Raw genomic sequence first — 19,010 nt, 5'->3', positions numbered from 1 at the left:
ATTCGCCAATCCTCTACCAGGTATGTCTCCGTTAGAGTTGTGCAATACAAGTACCAGTACAACACGGTCGCTAACCTCAGCTGCAGAGGGGCAATTCGCACTTAAGAGCTGGAATTCATGAAAAATCGTACTTTCATGAGAATTGTTAATATTGCTCATGCTACCAATCTCATGCAAGTTGCACGATGAACGTGTCCGTAAACGCTCTCCTGGAACAAGTGAGCATCATTGTTGACCATCTGACTCTTACGGAAAGGTAAGAGTTTTGATGCATACGGGTGCAACGTTGCTGATACTTCTGATCGTACTGTACCAGTTCTATCGCCACCAAAAATACATATGACATCCAATTGCTGAAATCCCTCGCAAGCGACCTCGGATTCGGTATACCTTACACTGTGTTTCGTGTACAATCCTGATGCGTCTTCATATAGTGCATCAACTCTTCATGATGTGTTTGGATCCAGCAAAGTTGTGAGGACGCCGTACGCTATCCCATCCTTCACTACTAATTTTTCATGTGGAGAATCACCCTGGGTCTCCAAGTTAAAGTCTGTCAGTATATATGATGACGAGATTAGTATAAGCTACGTATATCGAAATAAGCAAATGTTTAATTTTGAGGGAACAGGTGTCCTGAGAATACGTTATGTACAAAATGAGCGCCTGAAAGGTAACGATAAAATCGAAGCGGTTGACGCGTACGACCAGTAACACAGCAGAATTTGAAAGTTTATGCCGAGAGGTGCATATATTTCTAACTGGAGAAAATTACGATTGGCTCATCTAAATGCTGTAAATGACCGGCAAGCTGCAGAACTCCGATGACTTGATGATGCATTCTTTTTCAACGAGAGTTCAGTCGATTATCGCGCGAATGGTGACAATTATCATGATGTACTACTACCATAAGTGTGTAAGGGTATGTGTCACAGAATGCAGATAGATGTTCTGGCTGTACGGCGCAGTAAGTTGGGCGCCATGACACTATGGTAGTCACGGAGATCTAGAAAGAAGTGGTGGTGGGTGGAATAATATGCTACAGGGTGTAATGGGAATGGTATTATACAGTGCCCTTGTGATCGTCATGTACCGTTGACATGCTCTCAGCTACAGCTGGAAGGGCGTTTTTGAGTGATCATTCTGATAAAAATGACAACACTCACCCGAAGCGCTGATTTCACTTTACTAACGGCGAGGATGAAACTGTTTTTGATTCCTGCCAGCGAGTGAGGCGCAACGACGTTCTGAGGTTGAAATAGATCGGGTCGCTGGATAATAATTTAGGCGACTTGGATGAGTCGCAAGCAGGAAAGTAAAAACCGACTGACAGAATCCATCCATATGTCAACTTGCGTCTGATAAACTTTAGGCTCCATACTTGAGTGGCACTGATCGAAAACGATGCTCACCAAAACTTTTCCGTCTCTTACGGGTAACGGTCCCATACATGCTGTGTGTACCATATGAGACATCTAATTGCTATTACGTTACCGACAATATATTGACAGAAAGGGGCTTACCTTTGAGATCTGGTTTTGTAGAGCGCTGAGTGATCAATGATTCCAAATTTAGATATCGACGATCGGAATTCAGAATAGCAACCAAACAACGATAAATGTTAACGCCTGCGTCTGTATGGTAAGTCGTTGAGCTCTAAATTGGAATCCCGCCTACATATCTTCAGTGGTCAAGCTTAAGTTTCCAACCTTCATTTACTCACTCCTGCCTACACGCCATTTGACCTCGTCTGCTCCCAACTCATCGCTCGACTTTGTGTGGTCATTCTGGCCTCAAGCCGAGTACCACTGTTGAGTCTCGCGTCTCATACTAAACTCTGCGTTGCAAGGTATCTTATCGCTTATAGTACATCATATTGGAACGCACCTCAAGGCCTCATCCTTAATGATCATGTCATTACTATATCCATCATTGGCAGTATATCAATATTTCGAATGACGATACAAAATAGTGTGAAACGTATTCTCGATCAAAGTACCTTGTTGAAACATAAATCATGCGCCTGCAGATTAGCTCTCTGCGAACAGATAGACGTGAATTCTGCGTTTGGAAGAGTGGTGAGATTGTGGACCATTTCGGTGATGGGCTCAAGATCTTCATATAACGGTGTTGTCTCGTTCATGCGAGTTCTCGGTCTTAGGCTCTTGGGTTCCATCGGGAAGACGTTCACTTCGCTGAACGTGGAAATGTATGAGCACCAAGATCAAGAATTATACGAAGGGACACTGACCGTAAAAAAGGCAACTTTCTCACCGCCTCCTTGAACTCAGGAAAAGAGTCCAGGTTGGCATACATCTTGATCAGACTAACCATGAAGAAATCATACATGAGATCCAGTCTGCGACCCTGCGTCTTCGGCGAGCGCCAGATATGAAATGTGTGGTATATCTAATTCAGTAATGCATTCATGATTGGTATAAGCAACGAGAAAGGACACGTACAATGGTTACTAGAGTCCCCACTACGCCTTTTGCAAGACCATTGTGGTCTCGCACTTCTTCAGGGAATAGATCCGCAATTCTCCCATTCTCATTCTTGTTCTGGGCCAAGCCGACTATGGGTCGCAACAGCGATATCCATACGAGTTCTTGGAACATATGAAGTTGTACCAATTCTGCTATACCTTGTTGCACCTAAGTCACAGTAAGCCATTAAATCAGATCATATCGGTCTCCAGCTTCTCACAAGTTCCTGATTGTCCGAGTCGAGAAGCGCAAAAAAGTAATTGACTCTTTCCCTCTTCTCCTGATTTTGACTTCCTGAAAATCCTGTTGGTGTATGAATGCATCCCCGGACGACTTTGCGCATTTCCGAAGTTCTGTTCACAATGTGATTCGAGAACTGTTCATGACACTTAGGAGTGAGCAAAGGTAAAAGCAAAGCACGAGAAAGCGTACAGTGAAGCGAAGGGTCTCCCATCCAATGGTCGCCGGTTCCATGCCACCCTTTGCCACTGTCACTGATCATACTGTTAGATAGTGACTCATAGAATCAAATGAAGGTGCTCACCCAGTTTATCATGTAATTCATCCATTGTTGTTCCGCTGAGAGCTATCGCCGTTAAAAAGCAGCTGGTGATGAGCCGTCTGTATTGTTGGTCAGGAAGGTTCCAAGGGTTTTGTAGTCCGACCCAAAGGCTTCCAAGGTAGAGACACTTCGTCAAAAATATTGGGCGGTTCCAGGGAGTGTTTTTCAGCGCTTCGGTGATGGCTGTTCGGAAGTTGGGATGGAGGGGTGCATCCAAATCTTTCCAGATGAGCCGGTCGTGGAGCACAATCGTTGGAGTAATGGGGGTCTGGTCGGCATATACAACAGACGCATTGAAAGCCATTTGGTAATCGTCGAACATCGAATTGTCCGGGTACCCTTCAGACCCAGTGATAGTTGTGAAATCGTAATCAAAATTGGCAGACCAACTTTGTCCGTTTGATGAAGTGTCAGGTAAAAAAAGAGCAGATCCACACTTGCCATCAGCAGGAGGGGGAGAGATTGACTGTTGAAAAGGCGCAGCCTCGAGTTCGTATGCGACAGGTGCGGCCTCGATGGCAGCGAGAGTAACAGGAGGCGGGAATTGATATATAAGAGGTGTAACCTCAATGGCAGCGCGAGGGGCAGGGAACATGAAGTCATGTAGAGGTGCAGCCTCAATAGCGGCTAGAGACCCACGGGGCGAGAATCCATCTGGGAATGGTGCCACATGGAAGCGGATGGAATGATCATGCAACATGCTAAGCTATGGATGGGCAAAATCATTCCTCAGCAACACTGCACCGGATGTAATACTCACGAGCCACACAATACTAGTAAACCCTAGTACATTTGGGCGACAAAGTCCGCTGTCGATTGATCGCATGAAATCGCCGTCACCGGTCTATGTTCATTATTTCAATGATGAAATTCCATTAAAACTAAACTCTCACCATCTTCTTTTCATACACTTCAGAAAACACTATTCTATCGTGGTTTGGAATAGCCAGTATGCCTACGATATCCAGAATGTCGTGTTCTGAATTTATCAATGCATGCTCTGCACGCTGCAAACCAATACAATGAGATAAAATAGATGATATTGGGCAAAACTCACGTAGAGGGGCGAGAGCTCCCGGTTGGCATTCGCAAGATATCCTATCAGACGAAAGGACTCTGTGAATCCGACAAATGGGTGCTACAGTCACAAGTTAGAGAAAAGTAATGTTTGATGGTCGACGTCGAACCGGATCACTCTGAACGAAAAAAAACACATCAGCAATTGATACATACGGCACAGAGTATCATACATACCGGCAGCTGAAGAATCCTCAGGACTTTGTTCTTGTCTGGAAAGTACAGGTAAGTTGGAGAGGGATGGGCTATTTTTGGTCAACAATTAATGAGTTTCAAATTGTTTCGATCCCATTAAACTCACATTGCATTCTTATTTTTGAAAGGGTAGCAAGAGGGGAAAGTTAGAGACGGAGAGAGTGAAGAGACAAGTCAATACTAAATAGCGAAGCACTAATTTGCGATGGCCAGAGATTGGCGATCATGATAGCTATGGATCGGGGATGGCCAGAGATCAGCGGTGACGATGACCAGTGGCCATGGCCAGAATAGAGACACAACAGGTGGTGATGGCCAGTTGGAAATGACTGAATAGTCTGGCAGGAACAGCCGCTCCTTGTACGAGTAATTAGTAAAATCATCAATGAAAATATGCCCATCAGGGACTAGTGACTATTGAGCAGTGATTACACGCGTCTAGCGCCAGCAACTGGGGCACTGGATGCAACACTAATTTTCGTAATTGAACACATGTCTCGTAAACATGTTGTCTAGCGCCTGGATGAGGGACTCTGTGCTTCCATTGCGTTCCTGGTCGAAGAAACTCAATTCCTCAACGCCAACGTGATTGTCTTCTTCGTCCTCTTCATATTCGTCGTTTGCAGGATATCTCCAGCTGGTGGTTTCTTCCCTTTCCGAACTCTCATCATTTGGCTGCCGTGTCGTATGTGGAATAGTGTGAGTTGCCTGTTGGGTCGAGGAAGAACATTCCATTCTGGCCTCATGAGAATACACATGCCCTACTCCAAGGCCATAATGAAAACGCATAAGGGCATCGCAATCCACAAAGCTTATTACATGTACATTAAGAATAGATACAACCAAAATAGGCAGAAAAACACACCTGTTGACATAGTATTCACGCCAATCTTGATGGTCCCCCGCAATAGGAGAAATTCCGCGATCACTGGGGTTGCGCTGACCCCAGGAGAAAGCGGGTATGATGTGACATGCCCTGAGCACCATTCCTGGGTCTACAAACCCGAATGCATCTGGATTCTCCAGAGGGATGAAGCGAACACGGCCTAAAGTGTGTGTGCTTCAAGTGTGACTTTGTACTGATTTGTACCACCAAACAAAGAGAAACTCAAACCGGCGGGATTCATACACGTTTCCTACACGAATAACATTGACATGGTGTATTCCGAGGACTTTAGCGTAACAATAGTCGCCATCGTCGTTGCGATCATCTTGATGTCTAAGGAGCATGATGTTACAGTGAGGCGTCCTCGGATTCACAACGTCTTGAGCCCTGCGAACATCATACATCGTGTAATTGAACCTTACGAGATTGTGGTGGTAAATTCGATTCCGCTTGAAGAGGATTGAATCACGTCCTTGGGTGAGATTAGCTGATTGCTCCCCTGGTTCGAGACGACCCAAAAGGTGGTCTTTCAAGCGAGGTAAGAAGTCCTGAGTCAAATGTCAGAATGGTAATGATGAAGCAAAATGCATATTACCTGCATAACGGGATCTTTTGAGTGGCTGCGGAGGTAGTGACCGAATTCATCATGGACTTTCTCGCTTTGGCCGATGTGATGGTGTACATGGGGGTCGCTCGTCGAGTCGTCTACCTCTGCATGAGAGGTTTGCAGTTGGTGCCGTTGCCTGATACGACGTAAACGTGTCTGGCGACACTCGATCTGAGTCAGCTGACGCACAAAAGCCCTTCGATCAGTGCGACGGTATCTGCCTTTCGGCGTACGATGCTCCAATTCCCCCTGATGAAAATTGATTTGAAGCAGAGACAGCAGCTGACTACAACTCACTGGTTCAGTACTATAGGAATCCGTTGTTCCAAAGTGATGTATGGAGGCCACGTAATCACCAAGTGCATGAAATTTGTAAGTTTGAAGGTTGAATGACTTCTTTCTCCGTGCCAGCTGCTTTGGTGGAGGTGCATCCTGTGACTGTTCCAAAGTTGTGTTTTGCTTGCCTTTCGCATTGGCACCCGTCCTGGGCGCAGTCCCTCGAACGACATCATTCGTCTTGCCTGTCTCTCCCCATTTAGCTGCTTCCTTCGCCCGACGGTGAGATCGCGCATCAACTTTTCGATTGAGCTCTTGCGTGTGGTAAGCAGCACATACTTTAGTCTTGAACTGACAAAATTGTTCGCCAAGATCGGTTGTTTGTTGGTCGAGTATCTCTAATGTCAGGTCAGAATGCATACGGAGTTTTGCAAGTCCGTGCCAGTGTGCCATTATGAACAAGAGATCCAAAACGATTTTATTGTGCTGGTCGGGGAGAAGACCATCAAAAACCGGGATGGAACACTTGGGTAAAATTAGTTCATGAAACCCTACATAAATTGTTCTAAAGACACACTTGTAGGATATCTTCAAAATTGCGAGCAGCCATGTTCGACATTTCAGAAGTGTTAGCGGAAAAACGCCTAATGGTCGCTCGTCCGAATGGGGGGACCTGCCTATACCTGTCAAATTGAACTAGTTGTTAGCTTGCTGAGTCGTTGTCATAATAAATAATTGACTGGCCTCTTGTCAAGTTCATGAACTAGATCCTTGTCCAGGGCGCAAAGAATTCTCAATAAGTGAACTAAAAGCATACGCCAGACCCCAAGCTCGACCTCGTGCAGAAGGTCAACAACAAGTGCAATGAAAACATTGAATCCTAAGTGACCAAGGCAGTCGGAAAATGTGTTCTAATCAAGAGTTGGTAAAGCGAGAAAATAAGCTAACAATCATACTCACAGAGGTCGGTACCCAAGAGTCAGACTTGAGATGTGACTCGACTGATGTACTGTCAACACCATAATTCTTCTGGTAGATCAAGCCGCGTGCCGTCGAAACAAGCTGACTCCTCAAGGTATCGGAGCGCGTGAGAGTTGCACGCTGTTGCCTATCACGGCTCATTCCTAGATTTTGAAGTCGTCCCATTGGTACTAGACATCGCGGGCAAGGACAACCCCCCAGTTGCCGAATGGTTGCGACGAGAACTCTGACTTTCGTCAGTTGCGATATCTTCCAGATCATGATTAATAACTTACTTCTCGGGATAGTCAGCAGAATAGGTAAATATTCGCGGATAAAATCTCTGTTTGACGCCATCACAACAGTTGATCACAATCCCGTGTTTATATGCTTCTAAAAACTCGGGATCAAGTAAAACCCTCCACTGAGTTTGGAATAGTTCACGGTGGCAATGAGTTGCACATTCGCGACCAACTCCCTTGCCCTGGGTGTAAGTACCCGCGAAATCTTTGAATGAATCTGGAAGCTGTCAGACGTCAACTACGATGTAGAAGAGGATGATTGAATGACAATCATACCTTTTGAAAGTACGCGACATGATTCGCCAGATTGCAAGATGGTTGACACCGGCGGTACTTCGATTCATTCCCAAAATACATGTATACCGGCCATAATTTTGTGTTACCGATCGCTGTAAGGTGTGTAGCATCTAACCAAAACATAAGTGCGACGACAACGCGGGGTAAATTGCATTCCGGCTCTCCAGGAGACTGCTGAATTTTGCGGTGCGCATCCATGAAGGCCGGTGACGTGTATAATTCTCCTTGAATGTTGACTTCGTGTTGAAGATGGGGGGCGCTCCATCGCAGCTGGTAAGGTTCATAATGGAAGAGTTCATCGTCCTGAGCATTTGAGAGCTTTTCGTGAATAACGGAAACCAGAGGTCGATGATAAAGATCTGCGGCAACATAAGGTCGAGTGCCCGGCTGAGCTGTAGTTCAAGAAAATGGAACTTCAATTGTCACTTGCGTTTTACGCCAACCCGCGTCTTCATCTTCCCATTCCTCTCCTTCGTCATCAACACTCGCACCTAATTGCGAGTTGATCTTATCCCAGTGCATATTTCGGACATCGTCAGGATCAAAATCCGGACATCCGACTATGTCAATCAGTTCCTTAAAGCTCTGCAGGGATTTTTGTACACTGCCATTCCAGTACCAATGGCCGAGCTCAAATGAGGATTGATTTGGATATGGATAAAACAAGGCATCATGAGGCTTGGCAGGGACAGGCAGTTCTGCCGGAGTGCTAGCCGGGATAGAACTGATGTCTTGCAGGTTTATAACCTCTTCTGGGTCATGGGACGGGGGAGTCGCGGAGAAGAATTGGCGTACAAGGCCGAAAACATTTCTCGCTGTGCGGAAAGGAGGAGCTGGCAGTGACGTACAAGCCCTGGTAGATGCATCGATAAAATTTTCAGGTAGGTTTGACTCCGGCTGTTGGCCAGGAAGACTGGAAGGAACACTCGGAGGAGGCTGCGGAAGCACATCATCATACTGCCTATAACGCAGCGGCATAGGAACGCCAGTGCGTCGGCTCCTACACTGGGCTAGCGATAATCCCTCGTCTATTTCCGTAGGCGGATGAGATGCAGAAGTGGGTGCACCGTGCGATGAAGAATCACACAACGCTTCCTCGCCGGGGTGCGTCGCTGATGGAGTTGAGCGAACAATAGAAGTCTCTACCATCAACGTCTCATTGACCTGGTCATAGGACGACGACGGTACTAGCGGGCGGTCTAATAGCGTACTTGAAGTATATCTGCCACTGCTATCTGTCACGAGTTCCAAATACAAACCATTATTCGTTCCTTAATTCTAAGTCCTTTAAGCGCCCAGTCACAGCGCCTGTTCCTAAGAATATGTTTACTGTTGAAGAAGTTCCTATTATTGCGTCTATTGTAGAATTACCAGAGTCACGTGATCAATCGGACAATGCCGAAGATGTTGACGTCATGCCTCGCGACACTCTTGGAATGTTCCAGAGTCTTACTGCGGCTGCGGCACATGTTATGACATCATAGTTATATATAGAATCGTACGATACCTCTAATTATTCTGATTGGTTAGTTAGTTCATACTCAGTTTCAGTCTCAGTTTCAATATGTGTATATAGGTAGCTCGTCGTAGTCAGTAGTTCTTTAGTTCAAACCTCTTGTATCTCCAAGTGAGCAATACCAAGACGTACCTGCTGCCTACTTCCTCTGCGTGATTATTCTTTGTTTGAGTCCTAGTCTCTGCCCAGCGTTAATTCGTTATTGGGTTGTGACATTAGGTTTGAACTATAGGAGACTCCGACTCTTGCGTTACACTCTCGCATCTCTTTCTCTTTCGCCTGGTCGTGTTGGTAGTCACCACACCATTAGCCGAAACAGAACCGTTATACTTTTGCCCGGCTTAATCGCCGCGATCCTTTGTTTCATCCCTTTGCTCATTTGAGCGCATTTTTCATACATATCATCTTTCGTAGTTAGTAGTCCTATACCAGGCCCTGTCTTACCGCAGCCGCCAGTATACGGAGGTGTTCACGACATTAGGCGTGTCACTGCAACTTTGAGTGCTGGCCCAAAACCCTGCCTGCTCAACGTTACTATAGTTTCATTTTACCTATCACTTTCTTCATACGCACGTAGGCATTCGTTTTCGAGTCAATAGCGGAACTGTCTAGACGACAAACCGTGCTTTCGACCTACGAGGATTTAGCGACATACCCTAGTGAGACTCGCACTTGTAAGCTTCGGCTGGAAGAGTGATAACTTGTCCTAGGCTTGTACCCTCAGAACGGAGATTGCATTGTCCCTAGTTTTTCCCACTCGATCGAGTATAGTTACGTATCCTTTTTAGTTAGTATTAGGGAAGCATCGGTTGGGTTGATTAAAGAACCCTTCGATCCTGAAGTACGTGGTAGATCCGATCAGATATCGGGGACCGCTTCAGTTTTCCATTACATAACTTTCTCCTTTTCATCATCATTCCCTTTCGGAAGAGCCCTTACGAGCAGCTCTTCAACAGACATCAGTGAATCGGGTTCCAGAACACAACTGGCACTATGTCTGAATTACCAAACTCTCCCACGCAACCTGCACAGACGGTGATACTACCATCTAGTCCACAAGAAATTGTTGACTACATCCACATGTCACTTGCGAATCAAGCGGACAGCTTCAGGGTCAGAATAGCGGAACTAGAAGCCAAGAATTTAGCTCTAGAAGAAGCAAACAGACTCCTGGGCGTACGCCTAGAAATGCAAGAAGACGAGACTGTGAAAATACAGTCTCAACAACCATCATTCGGCTCTGCAGGAGCTAGTCTATTATCATCGAATTCCTCCCCATCCATCAAATACTCCAAGCCCCAAGACTTCACTGGAGAAAAAGACTCCATAGAACTCATGGTCTGGATATCCCAAGTAGCGCTATACACTGCGCAATGGCCCAACATCCAAGAAGGCCAAAGAATCGGAGTGATGCTCTCATTCATGAAAGGCACTGCAGCCAAATGGGCGCAACCGTACATCACCAAACTTGGAAAAACCGGAGATGAGAAGTTAACCGTGGAGAAATTCCTGGAAGACTTAGAAGCCATGTGGGGGCAAGAAGATCGTGAAGGAAAAGCGATCAGAGAACTGGAATCCCTTAGACAAGGATCTTCCTCAGTTCCAGAGTACGCGGCCGCTTTCAGACAAAAGGCCGCACACACTTCATTTTCCGACTACGACCAGAGGCAGAAGTTCAGGCTGGGACTTCAAGACCGTGTCAAGATACAGCTCGCTCATGTCCGTTACGAGGACAAAAACACCATGAAGAAACTGGTGGAACATGCGATCCAAATCAGACGCAACTTCGAAGAGCTGGACGCGGACAAGAAGAAGACGACCTGGTGGACCCCTAAACAAGGCCCCAGGACCCCTGAATACAAACCTGGTCCAAGCAGGGAAAGCGACGCTATGGACGTCGACGCCAACAAACAGCGAGGTGCTCCAAAACCTCAAGGAAGGACTGGATCCTTCAAATGCTACCGCTGTGGAGGCGAAGGCCATATGGCTAGAAACTGCAAAGACGCAGTCGCACCAAAGGTGCAGGTGAAGGCTACTACAGTGCCAAAAGAAGAAGACCCTATCCCGAGTTGGTTCAAAGCTTGGGTCAGCTCCAAGGAAGGCAAGGGTTTTTAGAAGGGTCGAAGTCAAAGTCTGCGAACTTAGACCCGAACAATCGTTTCTCTATCCTATCTACGTTCTCGGATGTATCAGAAGTATATATTAAATCCAAATCTGAACATTTTTACATTCCGATCACGTTGAAGGGAAAGAACCGACAAGCAGATGTGAAAGCACTGGTAGATTGCGGTGCATCGACATTATTTATCAGCGAGAAGTTTGTGAAGAAGAATGAAGTCCGGTGCCATAAATTATTAAGGCCCATTCCGGTTAAGAATATTGATGGCTCGTTAAATGCCGCTGGATCGATGACTCATTACGCTGAATTAGGTCTAAAGATCGGTGACCATGTTGAGGACCAAGCAGCCTTCATGGTTACGGACTTAGGAAGCGATGATGTTATTATTGGCATAGATTGGCTAAGATATCACAACCCGGAAATAGATTGGAATGCTGGACGTTTTGCACTTTCTCGTTGCCCAGTTAAATGTATTACTAAAAAAGAACAAAGACAAAAAAATAAAGAAAAAAGAAAAGAACAAAAAAAGATAGAAGAAGTGCCAGACCTGATTCCCACAGAAGAGGATGACGAAGAAAACATGGCGATGAAAAGGGCGACAGTTGAGGAAATAGAAGACGAAGAGTATCCTGGAGAATGGATCAAATATAAAGCCTCGGTTGCCACGGAGCAGAAGGTTGCAGAAGAAGCAACGAAGGTGAAGAAATCGGTCGAAGAGATGGTTCCCGATTGGCTTCACGAGTACCTGGGAGTTTTCTCAGAAGAAGAATCTAAGCGCTTCCCTGAAAGAAAGAAATGGGATCATGCGATAGATCTTAAAGATGATGGCGATCTTCCGCCGAATGCGAAACCCTACCCCTTATCACCCAAGGAGATGGACACTTTGAAAGATTGGTTAAAAGCCGAAACTGCACTGGGACGTATAAGAAATTCACAATCCCCAGTGGCAGCACCTTTCTTCTTTGTGGCCAAAAAAGATGGCAAGTTAAGACCGGTAATGGACTATAGAAAGCTCAATGAGAAGACGGTTAAAAATGCATACCCGCTACCGAGATCTCAAGATTTAATTGATGCTTTAACCGGTGCCACGATGTACTCCAAGATGGATGTAAGATGGGGGTACAATAATATTCGCATGAAAGAAGGAGATGAGTGGAAGGCGGCCTTCAAAACGCCATTTGGTCACCACGAACCAACCGTAATGTACTTCGGTTTAACAAACTCCCCTGCCACGTTTCAAACCATGATGAATGAGATATTCAGAGATTTAATTGATGGAAAGACCGTAGTTGTCTATATCGATGATATCCTCGTGTTCACGAATGGCAATAGGGAGCAACACCGAAAAGTTGTACGAGAGGTACTGAAACGACTAAAAGAGAATGATCTGTATCTGAAGCCTGAAAAATGTAGCTTCGAACAGACAGAAGTCGAGTTCCTCGGGTTGATAGTGGAGAAGGGTGGTGTTCGAATGGACCCTGTGAAAGTAGAAGGAGTAATGAAATGGCCTGTACCCAAATGCGTTAAAGATATACAAGCATTTATGGGCTTCGCCAACTTCTACAGAAGATTTATCTTCGGGTTCTCAGACATCGCTAGACCAATGAATGATTTATTACGGAAAGATGTCAAATGGGATTGGACGGAGAAACAGCAAGATGCTTTTGATGAACTGAAGTCAAGGTTTACATCAGCTCCGATCCTAGTAATGCCTGACGTTGAGAAGAAAATGAAAATAGAAACCGATGCTTCTGATTACGCAACTGGAGCGGTTCTATCTCAACTGATGGAAGATGACCTATGGCACCCCGTGGCGTATTACTCCAAGTCAATGAACGATGCAGAAAGAAATTATGACATCCATGACAAAGAGTTACTCGCAATCATTCGAGCGTTGGAGGAGTGGAGGCACTATGTGCAGGGAAAACCTCACCATGTGGAGATCTGGACGGATCATAAGAATCTCGAGTACTTTATGACGAGCCAAAAGTTGACAAGAAGGCAAGCCAGATGGAGTCTGTTCCTGGCGGAGTATGAATTTACGCTCCAACATAAGCCTGGTGTAGTCAATGATAAGGCCAATAAGCTTTCTCGGAGAGAAGACCACAGAGGGGGGGTAGAAAACGACAATTCTGATCGTATTTTGTTAAAACCGGAGTTTTTTACTGTAAAAGCTGCTAAAAGAGGTCAAGTTCTAGTGCAAGGAGAAAAACAATTGCTGAGAAAGATAAGGCAATGTACAGAACGAGAGCCCGAAGTCGCTAAAGCGCTACAAACGCTAAAAGCAGCACCGGTACAATTGCGTAGAGGAGTTGAAGAATGGAATGTGGAGGATGGATTGGTGTTATTCCGAGGACTGGTTTACGTTCCAAACGATAAAGAGATCCGCCGAGAGATATTGGAGTTGTTTCACGACTCTCCACCGGCTGGACATCCTGGACGTGCCAAAACCTTAGAATTGATTTCCAGAAATTATTGGTGGCCTTCAATGACGAAGTATGTCCACGATTACGTAGATGGCTGTGATAGATGCAGAGCAACGAAGATTCACCCAACACAACCACATGGTCCGCTTAAACCAAATGAAATACCAGCGGGACCTTGGCAATCAATCACTTGTGATTTGATAGTAGATTTGCCTAAAAGCGAAGGGTTCGATTCTATTTTTGTTGTCGTTGATCGATACACGAAACAAACGCACATCATGCCTACGAAAAAGGAAGTTGACGCTCGAGGAATCGCGAAACTTTTCCTAGATAACGTATGGAAACATCATGGAACTCCGAAACAGGTGATATCGGACAGAGGAACACAATTCGTCTCCAAGTTTATGGGACAAGTGTCGAAACGCCTAGGCATAAAATGGAACATGTCAACGGCTTATCATCCTCAGACAGACAGACAAACAGAGAGAATCAATCAAGAAGTAGAGCAATATCTGAGAATGTTCACGTCTTACCGCCAAAATGATTGGGTAGACTGGCTTCCGATAGCAGAATTCGCTCACAATAACTCTGTCACTGTAACGGGTCATAGTCCATTCAAAGTACTCTACGGATACGATCCAGAGTTTACTTTTTCACCAATTTCCAATTCTAAAGTACCTGCAGCTGATGAACGAGTGGATGTAATGAAAGAGGCAAAGGAAGACGCAGAAAGTATGCTGCGAATGGCGAATGAGCGGATGAAGAGATTCTACGATAAAGGAGTAAAAGACGCACCACAATTCAAGAAAGGAGATCTGGTCTGGCTCAATGCCAAAAATATCCGTCAGAAAAGACCAAATAAGAAACTCTCCGATCGACGACTTGGTCCGTTTGAAGTGCTAGAGAAGACGGGTGATGTAAATTACCGCCTAAACCTTCCAGCAAAATATCAGATTCATCCGGTATTCCACGTAGAATTACTCACTCCGCATTCCCCCTCGACCTTAGTCCAAAGACTTCCACATCATCGTCCGCCGCCAGAGATCTTATCAGAAGGCGATTCCGAATGGATAGTACGAAAAGTCCTAGACTCGAGACTGCACAGATCAAAACTCCAATACCTAGTAGAGTGGGAAGGATATCCGATAGAAGAAGCGACATGGGAACCTGAGGAAAATCTTGAAAATGCACGGTTGAAAGTTCAAGAATTTCACCGGCAAAATCCGAAGGCATTAAATCCCCGCAAAATTAACAAATCGGTGTTCGAAACTCAAGAGTTTTTGGAATGGCGCAAGAAGTTTATTCGTCCTAGTTTCATTCGCGATGACGCTCATCCTAGAGAGGGGGTAATGTCACGAGTTCCAAATACAAACCATTATTCGTTCCTTAATTCTAAGTCCTTTAAGCGCCCAGTCACAGCGCCTGTTCCTAAGAATATGTTTACTGTTGAAGAAGTTCCTATTATTGCGTCTATTGTAGAATTACCAGAGTCACGTGATCAATCGGACAATGCCGAAGATGTTGACGTCATGCCTCGCGACACTCTTGGAATGTTCCAGAGTCTTACTGCGGCTGCGGCACATGTTATGACATCATAGTTATATATAGAATCGTACGATACCTCTAATTATTCTGATTGGTTAGTTAGTTCATACTCAGTTTCAGTCTCAGTTTCAATATGTGTATATAGGTAGCTCGTCGTAGTCAGTAGTTCTTTAGTTCAAACCTCTTGTATCTCCAAGTGAGCAATACCAAGACGTACCTGCTGCCTACTTCCTCTGCGTGATTATTCTTTGTTTGAGTCCTAGTCTCTGCCCAGCGTTAATTCGTTATTGGGTTGTGACATTATCCATCCGGGACCGTTTTACAGAGCCGAGAAGCTCTTTTGCTTTAGATAAAGTGGAGAACAGCCTTTTCTTGCCTTTCAAGCACGAGCGCTGATGCTTGGTGTAAGCGCTCTCCTGTGTGAATTCCCGAGCACAAGTGCATCGGAAAGGTGTTGGACCTGACGATGAATCCATAAAGAGCTACGAGGAGCTGAAAGGACGGTAATAGACATTAATTGTCCCCAGCACTACCGGTAGAAGATCAGTGAAAGAATTCAGCAATACTGGCAACACAACAGACCAAGTTGGCGCCAGCATTGGCCAATGGGTCAACCAGTTTTAGCATCAAGTTCCCACAGGCCAAAAACCTCTGGCGGCAGGTTACACTGGGCCATGGTGCACTGGCAACAGACCAAGTTGGGTGCCAGCATTGGCCACCAGTTTTGGCATCAGGTTCCCACAGGCCAAAAACCTCTGGCGGCAGGTTACGCTGGGCCATGGCGCAAATTATGACGGCAGAAAAGCTGTACCAGCTACTATGATGTAGGTAAAAGCCGCTGTTTCGTTGAAGCAGAAAAGGAAACATACTCTTCTGCACCATTGTGCACAATGGAATCACCATCTTCACCCTCCTCTATCATCACCTCCCCACCTGCCTGTCATGAAACTGCTCAAAAGTTAGCGAGATTGATTACGGAAGCTAAGACTTGCCGTTTCACCCTGTTACACTATGACAGCGCCTCAGAATCAATGATTGAATGGTGTTGGTAAGATGTCACTTGAATCCTGTCGGAATCCTAAGCAATGACACTTGAATAAAGGCCTGCCGATCGTGAGGGAAGGAAGGTTCCGCCATCCGACCTTAAAAAGTACCGCAAAAAATATGATTTTCGATATCCATGTTGCGTATGCGCTGACGGCTGTGGGAGAGGGGCGTACGTAGAGGTGGCAGTGTACCCATGGTGGGATAGAACTACGAAAAACACTTTTTGGACTGCGAGATGTGCCTCTGATCGATGCGGATACCAAGGTCAGTGTTATTCGACGTTCTTCATCAAGAGATCTCGCACTGATAATTGCCTAGTAAAAATAGACGTATATTCCCAGCTGGCACATTTGGCCGCCTTCCGGTACCCGCGAAGAGATACGAACTTGTTGCTGCAAACATACAATTTCATTGATAAGCGATGAAGATCGACGAGTTCCTCCTGTTCAACTGGAGTGGACCCTCAAAGAGCAAACGGAGTTGTTGAACGAACTCGATGCGTCTATTGGCGATGGGATTGGTGAGAGGGAGTTTCGTGTTCTATTCAAGCACTGCAAAAAATGCACGCGAGTCGGAGTAAGGCCAGTGATGAACCACCATATCTGTTCTGGAGGTGTGCAAAAGCGACAAAGACGATCATTGTAGTTACATACAGCCTGGAGAGTGCCAATATGTCTGACCAAAGGGTTTACATCGTTTATAATGAACCTAGGATCAGAGTCTTGAAGGAAAAACGGCCAAAGAAGGTCATCGATGACTTGATCGGAAAAGCACAGACCAGGCAAGCATGGAGATTAATCACCCAGCAACACAAACTAAAGCGGACGAAAAATCAGAATTTGATTTTAAACATGCATTAGACGAGTCACCCTCACTTTGTTACTTCCAATAGTAGTAGTAAGCTCCTTCAAAGAAGGGATGAAAGACTCGTGGACAAATCTCAACATCAGAGTCCAGGAATGTCTTGATACCACACTGCGCCGGAGTGTCAGCCATAAAGATATTACCTCCGTTGGAGTCATACACGAAGAAGACTAGAGAATGTTCCTTGAGATACGGAAAATCAGCGTGACAGTGGCCTGCATTTACTGGGTTTAGAGTCAATAACTATGCCATGGAGGTTAAAAAGCCACTCGACTTCGCCAAGAAGTGTAACGACGGAGGCAACAGCTTATTCTCTGTGATCTCTGCCTGACACCTGTGAATGCTGAAGTTTGTTCTGAGATGTCTACCCTCTTAAAATGTTAGTCTTCACCTTGCAAGGTCATTGCTATGCTGACTGGTGGATTTGACGTCCAAAGGGAAAACATCGTTGTGAGGGCACGGGTTTTTTTCTGAAGAGATCCCAGTTCGGATCCCCTAGATTCAAGCGATTCTTTCAGCCTCTGCTGCGATCAGTTAGCTAAACGACGAGAAGTGACAAAACCTCACGAGCTGAAATCAGCGTAGGATCAATGCTAATCCGGGTCCCTTGCTTGAGGTGCTATCATTCCAGCTTCGTCTGTGCTGAAGGGTGCCGTCCGTCGACATAACTAACCTTAGGCGGGTTGGGTTCAACTGAACGTGGCACAGGATGAGCAGGACAACTAATCACGAATTCGACCGTGTTAGACTTGAACAGAGAAAAGGTGTAGCACTCGCTATAGCTTTATTGATAAATTTATTTGCGCCATGATATGTGCGTGTACATAATCGCGATAAAAGCTAAATGTTTTGTTCATGAAACAGATTATTAAAAAAGGAGGGGTGGTGAGTAGAGTGCCTGGAATGAGAATAAGTTCGAGCTCGTGGTCAAAGGCAACAAGCGAAGGAGAAAGGTGGCTGGACGCGTGCCGGAAACTTCCGCATGTTCCGTTCTCCGGCGCGTTTGCGGTATTATGTATAAAAATCACTCAGATGACGGTCATGGACCTCATATTAAAGTAATAATATCATATATCATACATTTGAGCTGAAAGGATTCAAGATGTTATACACTTGCAAAATAAATTGTGCAAAAGCTTCGAGAATTTGCTGGTTTTGTTTCGTCAAAAGGGCTCTCGTGATACACGATACGATGAGTACCGCCGGCACACCGGCATTTGCTAAAATTTAAACTCCGTGCTTCAACTTGAATTTCGACCAGCCTGACTTCGCCACTCAATTTGATACTTCAAGTTGCCGATGAGCAGTCCCTCCCAGTACTTGTTTCGCACAATAGCTTTTTTCAGGACTTCGGATTGCCTTTCCTTCTGGCTGAGTTTTCGATCCTGTGTACGCCTCTGTTCTCTCGGCTCTATCTGAATCCGATTCCAACATCTTCCTACCAGAATACTTACACTCAGTGATGGCACTCGGAGGTCATTTTGATCTAGGTAGCTTTTTTATTTTTCTTATGTTGAAGTTGTGCGTTAAATTGAAACATGACATACAAGGCGCACTTCTGAGTGTCGTACGGAGGGTGTCCTATACACCCTCATTTGTATCATCCATGGTTCCATATGAGCGAGTCTTCTTTGGTTGACAGTGCTCTTTGCAATGATATTGGAGGCGAGTACTATTTTTCGCATGCTTGTCTTAAAGACAAGGTATGTGCTACTTCACGCGATCCAAACCTTATCTAACAGCAGAATGACACACTCCAGGGCCAGACATCGACACGAAAGCCTGATGAGTTGCATTCTTCCCATATGGAACGCCTTCCCGGACAATAAAGGTCCATGGAAAGCA

General features: G+C 45.4%; 1 protein-coding gene across 1 annotated transcript; it reads right to left on the bottom strand.

Moving 5' to 3' along the window:
* Nucleotides 1-858: 858 nt before the first annotated feature.
* On the bottom strand, nucleotides 859-4,433 carry F5891DRAFT_983562 (uncharacterized protein; the record flags this gene model as incomplete). Its single annotated transcript, XM_041377336.1, has 16 exons — nucleotides 859-900; nucleotides 1,167-1,271; nucleotides 1,413-1,475; nucleotides 1,524-1,548; nucleotides 1,888-1,920; nucleotides 2,055-2,195; nucleotides 2,252-2,409; nucleotides 2,463-2,654; nucleotides 2,707-2,862; nucleotides 2,919-2,980; nucleotides 3,031-3,754; nucleotides 3,809-3,892; nucleotides 3,942-4,055; nucleotides 4,106-4,186; nucleotides 4,303-4,370; nucleotides 4,427-4,433. The coding sequence occupies 16 exons, from the start codon at nucleotides 4,431-4,433 to the stop codon at nucleotides 859-861; spliced, it is 2,055 nt and encodes a 684-aa protein (XP_041221964.1).
* Nucleotides 4,434-19,010: the final 14,577 nt, after the last annotated feature.

Source organism: Suillus fuscotomentosus (assembly GCF_016647785.1).
Source record: "Suillus fuscotomentosus strain FC203 chromosome Unknown F5891scaffold_56, whole genome shotgun sequence".
Classification (NCBI taxonomy): Eukaryota; Fungi; Basidiomycota; class Agaricomycetes; order Boletales; family Suillaceae; genus Suillus; species Suillus fuscotomentosus.
The sequence above is the reverse complement of the archived record's forward strand: the minus strand, read 5'-3'. Positions and strand labels throughout refer to the sequence as shown.